Raw genomic sequence first — 10,323 nt, forward strand, 5'->3', positions numbered from 1 at the left:
GCTGATTTTAAAGGGACATATCAACATTGCTCATTCGTGCTTCACATGTAATCGATTGCCACTGTACGTGGGATCTGGCATTCTTTTTCTAAAATAAATCTCAACACTCCAATGAAGGTTCATGCTCTTTTATTTTAAAATTGAACATTTTATTTATTGCCTCCCAAAGAAATGTAACATTTATTGCATGGTGGTCCTGCGAAAAAGTACATGTTGGAAGCGCTTGCGAAAGGGAAACCGAAATCGCACGAAAACTACTTGGCCTAGTAACACATCTGCAGAAGCTCCGCCCATGTAGCTTTGGCTGTGCTGCCACAGAAAATTGTTGCCGCATACACAAGCTGCCAGCGTTGGCCTTGCTAGACGAGAGAGGATGGGGGAGGGACAGTTGGCACGAGACGCAAGCATGCTGCATGAGACGCGAGTTTGCGCAGTGGGGTTACCGACGGCACCACCGAGGCCGGATTTGCGAGTAGGTGCCACTACAAAATTCCCCGCATTTAAAATCAGTTTTCTTGTTTTATTGCTAAAAACATAGGAACTGCAAACACAGACGCACAAAAGAAGTCAAGATACCACAAACACCAATTCACAGCGAGTACCTCCCCACATGCTAAACTTTGTTATTATAGTTTTATTTTCTAAAAGGAATATAGAAAACTAACAGGCCATATCGCAAACAATCAGTGGTTTTGAGTGATCTCGTGGAATCAGTAGCACTTTTCTCGCGCAAAAGCACTGTTCTTTCTTGGGGAATCGCACACCGGGTATATATCACGTCTTTTTCGCTGTTGCACAAATGACCAGCGTCCTTCTTCTAAAGCGGGCACCTGTAATACCCAAACGAAAAGGATGCTCAACTTCAGTGCAGAGTTGTTGGTTGTCTGATCCCGTGGAACTTGGAACTAGTGAAAAAGATGAGCGCTAAGTAGGTATTCGGTTACCCAGGGTAGTCAAAGCGCACCACCACATTGTTGCGCTCGCGAATCCATTTTGTGGCTATCCACTTGGTACCCCACAAAACGGGACAACCAACGTGATTTGTAAGCACTTCCAATGTTTTCCTCTGGTGCCAGAAGGAAAAGTGAATGGGTCCGTCGTTACCCGAGTACGGTGCCAGGTCGTACCAGAAGAGTGCCGAGCCACGCCGAGGTTTCACGGCCAGCTTCAGATGGGTGAATGCTGTGGCACCACCTAACGCGACGTCTGTCAGGTAGAGCAGCATGGTGGCCACACGGTTGCCAATGCCCGTGTCCCACTCGTCCGCGATCTGGTCGAAGCTATTGGCGTCGTCGTGCGGCGTGTAGTGTCCATCGAGACCGTAGTTGGCCACCTGGTAAGGTTCGGAAGATTCCAAAGAGAGTCCAGAAGCCAAGCTGATGCGACGACCCAGTGAATTCAGGAAAGGGTGTTTAGTGTCCCATAGCCAAGACACCTGCGTTCAGAACCAAACAGGAAAATATTGCTCAGTGCCGTTTTTTTCTTAGTATCACTTGCCGTGGTAGCTCAGCAGGTACGGCACTGTGCTGCAAAGCTCGAGCGCAGGGGTTGACTTCCCATGCACAGCTCAAGCGTTCGCATGCGGCCGAAACGCAGTGGTGCGCATTTGAGCGCGCCAAAAAACCATGAGGGAATAGAAACGTATATTGCGTCTCTGCCTACATCATTCCTTATAATCATATTGCCACACGCCATATAAGGACTTATTTAGCCATTGTGGCCTGATATTTAGGGGCGAAGCTCCTCAAAGTGGCACCTGTTCGTCCCTCGTAGTACGTAACATGTCTTACGCTTTGATCTCCAAGGGGGTGCCGGTGGGAGATTTCTCCTGTGCGTTGTTGAACAATAAAAAAATCGCAGCGTTCGCGTTAACAAAAAGCCAAATTCTTCTGTCTCTCATTCCCCATTAGCAGCCATTGGCATGTACAATGAGCAGTATCTGACAAGAAAAGGTTGCTACGTTATACTTGCTGAACGTAACCTCCTTTGTTTCAGAAAGGTTTAGCGAGCGTTGGGCCGCAGTGCCATGAATACAGTGAACTAGTATATACCATGAACTCGAGGTGGTCAAAGGTGGGAAGTAGACACGAAGCGCCAGCCGTAAGAAAGTGTGCGTGTGCCCCCTCTCGTTTAGTCCTTGGAATGTCTGCTGGATGGCAGTGCTTCTATATGCGGAATATATAATGAAAAGATGCGAGATTGTTGTACTTGGAGTGTTGACTAGATGGACGAATGGACACACAGACAGATGCATGGTTGGACACATGGATGGCAGCACGAACGGATAGACGCATGAGCGGACGCATGGTGGATGCGTGGACGAGCGCATGGACGGACGCATGGATGGACGTGCGGACGCACGTACAGACGCACGCACGGACGGGCAGATGAACGCATGGATGGACGCACGGACGGACGGAAGCGAGAACGAATACACGGACGGATGCTTCACCCCACTCTCCATCATGCACCCCGTGGATATGCTGCCATTTTCTTTCGGTAACCAAGCTTCGTTGTTTTATATGCTGCTTGTTCTTCGCAAAGATGCTAGTGTGGGCACCTAAGCCGCACCTTCAATTTTTTGACTACCCTGGCACTCCAGAACCGAGCCTTTGATTAAAATGTACGATAGGTCAACGAGAACGTGGAGGTAGCGCAGTACCGGTGAAGAGAGAGAGAGGAGGAGGATAAACGTGGAAGAATGTACAGTGAGAACATGAGTCGAAAGGATGATTAGGAGAGTAGCTTTCTATGAAACATAATTTCGTGAGTTTAGGTCTGTTGGTGGCTGACAAGAAGGTGCTCAAGAATAACCTGTAATTATCAGACCATATACAGCTCAATTATTATGAGGCGCAGTGAACACCACGGCCGATAAAATAGCTCGAAGCAAAGGGGCCTTGAGGTAGTGTTGTACTGTTGAGTGTGGTCATACACTGTTCAGGAATATGTCTCCTCAAGTCATTTACCACGCCGTTGAAGCATCTTTTTGACCAGCCTGTGCAACGCTGTCCCACCGTACGAACGCGCCGCAGGTGTTGGCGCGGTGCGAAGCAGGTCATGTCGCCTCTGCACATTGATGGCACGTTCCCCTCAGCGTGCGCGCTGGCGTCACTCTCTTCCTCGGCTGCCGTGCGGACGCCGGGATGCCCGCCGCTGCCGTTGCGTCCGTTCGCCCGCAACACCTGCTGCGGCCGCCGACTTGTTGGTTCAAGCGCAATAAACCTGACACGCACCTAATGAACGCGTTGAAACAAGTCTGTACGGATCACCAAGAAGAGATACGCCAGCCGTCGCTTCAAACTAATCTTCCAGCGCTCACCGCTGCATCGAAGTTAGTGCTGTTCAACGTTCAACCCGTGATGCCATCGTGCACAACGCCAATTCTTCGCATCTTACTGGGGTTCCCTTCGGGGAGATAGTCGAAGTTTTTTTTCCAGGGGTGCCTTAGTGTAAACTTGTCTTGCGTCACTGGTAACTGAGAGAAGAAGAGACGAAAAACAAAGGAAGACAGTATCTTTCGAGCAGTATACTAGGCAGCGATGTCTCATAGAAGTACATACAAACTGCAGTTGATTGGTGATTTTCTAGATGGCACTGCACCTTTACTCTCTGATTGGCTGCTGCGCGGCCTGTGTCTGCGTACACGTAGAACAAGTACCTTTCTTAGTCTACGGGATAGTTGCCGTAAGTGGCGGATCGTTGGTGGGGCATGGATGAAGCTCACCGGCGGGTGCGTTGAAGACGCTTGCGCTCGGCTTCCTTGGCTTGCGTCTTGACGGTGTTACCGGCACGCCGTCTGCATTGTCATACGCGATCAGATGCATGGACGCATGCACGAACAGAGAGACACTCGGACGGATGGATGGACGGACGCTTCGCCCCACTCATCATCATTCACACCGTAGATATGATGTGATTTTTTCTATCACGACTGACGTCTCTACAAAAGGTACCCAAGGGGTCAACCAATTTTAACAATTGAATCAGGATCAGGCTTAATCATGATCAGCAGTGCACCATGAAACATTCTTCTTACAAAAATACAATTACTATAAATGACCTATGAGGCTCTTGGAGAAAAGTTTTATATATATTTATTATTTCATGAAAACAAAGTCTACTGACAATGTGTAAAAAGTTGACAATATTCAAGTTACCTTTCTTAGATACAGTTTAAAGAATGCAAATTATCAAAGAACTTTAAACGGCTGAGTGTGTTTTATGTTTCATCTAATGTAGGCTATACAGAAACCAAAATTCGCATATTCAGCGTAAGCCTGACTATAAATTTTTTCTGAAGAAAAAAAATACGATGGTTGTTTCATATGTTTAACCCTAGTTTAGAGAAGGTCTATGAGCAAAGCTAATACGTGTTGGTTTAGTTTATTTGTTTTATCCTGGGCTGTCAGTAAAATAATTTGATTAGCTGGTATTTCATTTTTTATCTAATGTATAGACGGTCTTAAACAAAAGTTGAAGTAGGCTGATTTTCCTTTTTTTCCATTCTACGCTGACATTTCATTTAACTTCCACTAATCACTTCTTGCTCAACGACCCATCGGGCCCTGTACTTCAGATGTCATACATACAAACTATGGAAGCTACTTCATTGGACTCAAGCACGATATACCGAGTTAAGTGTGAGGTGTGATTGAAAGCTTCGCTGGAAGTCTGTATGGTGTGCGCGTCTTTGCGTCTCATTGGTATGGACCACTGAACCGTTCTTAGCGCCGAGAACGAGAACTGACGTCACTGCGGTCATGGTGATGGCACGTCCCAACGAAGACTGACCTACTCCGCCGCTGCTTGACGCCTTTTCTGCGTCCACCATGTCACCGCTCTTTTTCAATACGGTGATGACAAGTCCTTTACTCCGAGACGCCAACCTCTCAAAGAACAAGGTAGAAAGTTTCACAGCTAGTGAAAGTTATCCAAGGAGCAAAGTGATGTCGTAATTAAGCTTAGTATGCGCTGCCAACCCTCTTAACAAAACCACTGCTGTGAAAACAGTGATGCAGGTCCACCAGACACTCGTTGTTTTCACCCCTTGCATTGAGAAATCGGTGTTAGAACATGATTACAACTAGGCATACACTTTGTGTTTAAAACATATGTGAGCTCAAGTATGACAAAGGAAATTCGAATGCTTTGAATTCACTGAATATATATCGCAGTTCAGAGTGCAAGTTACGTCTGCACACGGAAACAATCAAATAGACTTGACAGAATAGCGCTATCTGCAAATGGCACTCTCCTTGAATCTGTTTTTGATAGGCAGTCACTTTCCACATTTGGAAAGTAAAATGAAATATTACTGCCACACACATAATTCCGAAAATATTGATATATGCATTCACTCGAAACATATGCACTGATTTCTTCTCAATAGTCACCAGGAGTTATGCAGTCGTATACCCTGATTTGTATGAAATGCAGCCCCGATCTACCACTACGTCACAAATGGTATTGTTCACTTCACGTGGGAGCACCGCTGACAATGACTATTCCCTAAATCAACGCAAGAAAGTCGTGATGGCGCACTCAGAAACATGACCAAGTATTACTTATCATTTGTCTCAACAAGGCGACGACTGCTTTTACACCTCATGTCTACCTACAGGTAATTTTTGCGAAGAAAGTAATTTGCGAGGTGGCTATCTAAACTGGTATTTAAATGCACGTCAGAACCGTTGCTACTATGCTGCACGAAGACAGAATCAGACATCAATGGTGAAGAATTTCGGAAGTTAACTTCAACCGCAATTCATCTAATTAACTTCAGTCAAATAAAGCACAAAAAGTAGAGAGGCATGAAATCAAACAACGCGGATAGTGAGCAAGTACACGAGGGAAATAGACACAACAGCTGCGGCGGTAGTTCGAAGGGCAAGCGCATCGCAGATATCTTGCGAGACTTCACAAAGCACGCGAGGGTTGTGCTTGACACACCAGTAAAGGTGCTTTCCGTAGATACATGAATAACTTCGAATTAAATAATACTGACTGAGAGAAAATCCGCTTATCTCCTAAAGGAATCACCCATGAAAAACTCAAATTAACAATGTAAACATCGTGTCTTGCATCTCAAATTCACGACATCATCATGCGGTAGTAAGTTTGCTGTTTTTAAGCAGGAGCCTCTTTTTGCTTTTCACACCCGGAATGCGGCTGCCCTTAGCAGTAATAAAACGTATCATCGGAGTCATCCCCCACCTGCACACTGCTTTCATAATCGGCTACGACCAAGCGCGAGCACCCTTGGCGATTGCACATGAGCAAAAGTAAACTTCTTTTAGTTTTATCAGGAAAGTCATCGATTCTGGTTTCGTCATTCACCCTCAGCTTGAGGCAAGCAAAAAGCAAGCACAAACAGCGGAACAGCACATGAAGCGAACGCGCATTGTTATGTAGGCGTGCCGTAGCGGGAATTGAAGAGTCCGTGCCGTGACGTCACCCAGGCCCCCCTTCTGGTGGCACCACCCCAACTTCCCGGGGCTAATTGAAGCTTCCGCGGAGATTATTAGTGTGTGTAGACCTATGCACGCGGCTAGAAAAGGAAGAACGTTGCTGTCCCCTCTAATTGATTAAGAGGAGAGAGGGGTTTTTATAAAATTATCTTGGTTGATGAAGTTCTGTACATTGCTATTGTCGGGAACCCGGAATGGTCCGTTTTCGAACACATCTAAACTTTGAATTGAGAGTCCTGCTTATGCTTTGACTCCGCTTATGCATTTGCATGCGCCATGCACTTGTTATTGCTATTTCCTAACAACTTTTAAAATATTTGTTCACTTAGTGAATCCGCGCTAAAGATATAGCATATTTCTTTGATCCAACCTGAAGAGCAGTGTTGCATTGATATGTTCGGGCTAATAACTTGCCTATTTGACAATGAGCGAAGCCTTTTTTCCACAGAGATTTCTCACAATTTAAATTACGCTCATCACTCATTCTTTCACTAAAAACAATATTTCGTGAGAACAGCTAGGCATCATATCATCAGCGACATAAACATTATCAGCAAAAGCACAATACATAAAACTCCAAATTCAGCTGCGTGAATTTAGACCGGCCTAAACTGACCTACAAGAAAAGTCGTGAGCATGGTACTTTTCGACCGAACATTTCGCTTGATCATCATAAGGTCCTTTGGTCTGAAGACAATTACATTTGTTGTAGGCCTGTTATTTCATGCTTTCTTCATGTATTAAGTGCATAAACTGGTTAGAGGTGTTATTATCAATTCCTGGGAAATAATCAATTGTACGAATTTGATTTTGCTTATACGAGAGCAACTGTAAACTAATAATGCAAGCAATGATACCTTGCTGATGCGCTTGTAACTGGTTATTCCTGATGGATTTTCCCAGTCATATATGCTTCCACGCTGCAAACCTGTACGCCCAGAGTCTTGCATGTAGGCCAGTTCAGACAGAGTGAGGAAGTCGGCGAATACCACGACGCGAGGCGTTAGGGACAACACTTCCACCTTGAGTGGTGCAAGTATCAAACGAGGGTCTCCATCGCCAGTCCACAGGACACAAGTGAGTTCAGCCTTAGTCGTCCGAAAATCACCTTTTTTTACGCACACCGACTTGTATTCGTCCACGTCAGTTTCTGGCGGGGCAGGATACAGGTGCTGGTATTTTGATTTCAAGGCCGCGTGCCTAGCGTCGTTGACCTGAAGCCACGAAAGCCCCAACTCAACTTTACGAAGGCCACCTTGCGTGTACCGTGCTCGAGCGAGTGCTTGTTCAGACCAGGCTGTTGTGTTACCGTGCAACGCCTTTGCGTAGCAGCCTCTTGCGACTAGAATAAAGTCTTGTGGCAAAATAGGCTGTAGCCGACGATCAATCATGGCCACTATCCGTGCGACTGAGACCTCGTAGACTCGCTGTAGTTTGCACAGACCATCGGCGGCCCCCCTGACGTCGCTGTCGGCAGGCCACCACTCACGCGAAGAAGGTGCAGCGAAGGCGGAGAACAGTGGCTTCAAAGACGTGTCACTAGACGCAGTCGCAGTGAGGTCTGAATAAAGGTCGTGCAGACGACACGCGTAGATGAACTTACTCAAGGCCGTGTCGGAGCCGATACGAGGGCGATTTGTCAAACTCATCCCGTGATGCGCGGCTGCTCGGTTCAAGCGGGTCTCTTCCAGAGACAAAAAGAAACGGGCGTCTTCCAAGTTGAGAGACTCGGTAGTCATCGATTCTAGCATGTCATGTGTAGACGTGAACAAGTCAGAAATGGAAGGTTGTGGAGAAAATAGCCAGCAAACAAAAATTACCCAACTCCATGCAGCAGGCATTCTTCTTCTTCATCGGCTTCGACTGCTGATCGTGATTTTTCAGAGAAGGGCTTTTGATAGCATACAAAATTAGACAGTGTAAATTTAACAATAGAACGAATGTATTTTGTGTGTGACACATAAGTAGAAAAAGAGAAATTTTTACTCGGAACAGTAGAGGTGATCTTGCGCGTAGAGAGGAACCCTAAAGGAAGTTGCGCTGGCACGTTCACGCAGCCTGATGGCGCTTAAGTGAAACCGAAAACGACAGAGCGGCTAAAACACTACAAACATTCCTAAAGTTTTACAGCTTGCCAGTGAGAAGAGCTGAAGATGTTTTCATCAGTGACCTAGATTCGTTCCTTCTTGCTCATTTTTCACGTTTACAGCACACATAATCTATGCACAAAATAAACTGGCAGCTATAAATGTCAACACGTGAGGTAATTGCATCTGATAACTCAAACCACATTCTTATAATAGAAAATGATGAGATCTTTCCTCCACACTCTGAATTTAAATCCCACAATATAAGATTTGTTAGTGCATACACAGACACGTTACATAATAAATACAGATGCTTCCGTCAAAGAGGAGACGGCTGGCGTAGGAATAGTCTCCCAATGTATTCGTTTCTGTCTTGCCATAAGCTGCCTGATTTCACTTCGGTTTTTGAAGCGGAGCTCATGGTAGTCTTCAAGGCACTGCTAAAACTTCCAATGGGTGATAACAGGGCACTAATGATTACTGATTCGCCCTCGGTATGCACAGCTATTACAGCTTCTCATGCCTCTTGTGCCATCACGACGTAGCGATTTTTATTACCACCTAAGCTTAACTACCCTAAATTAGTATGAGTCCCAAATTACTGTGTGTTAACATTACATAAAATAGCCGACGCCTTAGCGCGCTCATCGCTTGATCTCCCTCCCAATAGTTCAGGTTATCCTTGTGATAGAATACTTAACCGCGATCAGGTATAGAAGATTAGCTATTCACACAGATATATTTAAGATATAAACTGGCAACTATAAATGTCAACACTAGAGAGGTAATTGCATCTGATAACTCAAACCACATTCTTATAATAGAAAATGATGAGATCTTTCCTCCACACTCTAAATTTCAATCCCACAATAACCATGTGGACGGAATATAATCCCCTAAAATATCCATGAATGTTGCAGTGGAGCGAATCTTGACAATCAGAAGTGAAGATCACAAGATTTTGATGTCATGTCCCCCCATTAAACTTTTACTTGTACAGCGCTGGTTTGATCATATCACCCCTCTGCCAACTCTGCGGATAACTGAAAATTATTCCAGTATAACTTTTGTCATGTCAAGATGTTCTCGTATTAGAACTTGACTACTCATTACTCCTATTGCAAAAATAGGCTTGACCTTATCGGAGGAAAATATTTTAAGCTTCGGTGCCTCAGGCGTGGGATACTGCTACGGGGGTGCCTTTGACGCCATGTGTTATTTCACTCTAATTACTCAACGAATACAGTTTTATTCTGGTATCTCAACTTATTTGTGAGTTTATTAAGGGGAAACCTAACTAAGTGTGCGAAATTGTTCTCATCAGGTTTTAACGGCAGTCTGAAGTACAAGCTCAAAAACATAATACTTGCAGCTTGAATTGAATATGTTACGCGTGATTGCCTTTTGTTTTTTTATGCTTCTTTCTAATTACATATGTCACCTAAAATAGCATTCAACAGTCCTAACGCCGCAATATCGGCGAATCCCCTAAAGTGAGCACGTGCCATTTATCAAAGGAAACAAAGCACGACCGTGGGCGTTGAATAAAATTTACATTCGTTCTGGCCCATCCTGCGCCGTTGCTACCTTGACAATAAAATTGATTACGCATGCATCCTGAGAACTAACGTTTGTATCGAATTCTACCTATTCACGAAAAGTACTGAAAAAAAATTGGCAGATCCTAACTGCAGTGAGAACTGATGATAGGCGAAGCACAAATCAGGAAGGTTATATGTTACCTTAAAATCACCACAACGCTACGA

The 10,323-nt window shown here is 45.0% G+C and overlaps 1 protein-coding gene across 1 annotated transcript; it reads right to left on the bottom strand.

Annotated features, from left to right (window-relative positions):
• Positions 1 to 940: 940 nt before the first annotated feature.
• Positions 941 to 8,209, bottom strand: LOC142767861 (prolyl 4-hydroxylase subunit alpha-1-like). The gene is made up of 2 exons (XM_075870108.1): positions 7,328 to 8,209; positions 941 to 1,435 (listed from the first exon to the last, which is right to left on the bottom strand). The coding sequence occupies exons 1-2, from the start codon at positions 8,207 to 8,209 to the stop codon at positions 941 to 943; spliced, it is 1,377 nt and encodes a 458-aa protein (XP_075726223.1).
• Positions 8,210 to 10,323: the final 2,114 nt, after the last annotated feature.

This window comes from Rhipicephalus microplus, chromosome 7, assembly GCF_043290135.1.
Source record: "Rhipicephalus microplus isolate Deutch F79 chromosome 7, USDA_Rmic, whole genome shotgun sequence".
Lineage (NCBI taxonomy): Eukaryota > Metazoa > Arthropoda > Arachnida > Ixodida > Ixodidae > Rhipicephalus > Rhipicephalus microplus.

What these genes read in the sequence shown, in the direction of transcription:
- LOC142767861 (XM_075870108.1), bottom strand. Translation starts at nt 8,209, where the DNA reads ATGACTACCGAGTCTCTCAACTTGGAAGACGCCCGTTTCTTTTTGTCT. An exon ending in GTTACAAGCGCATCAGCAAG is followed by an intron (nt 1,436 to 7,327) that starts GTATCATTGCTT and finishes TTCTGAACGCAG; the next exon opens with GTGTCTTGGCTATGGGACAC.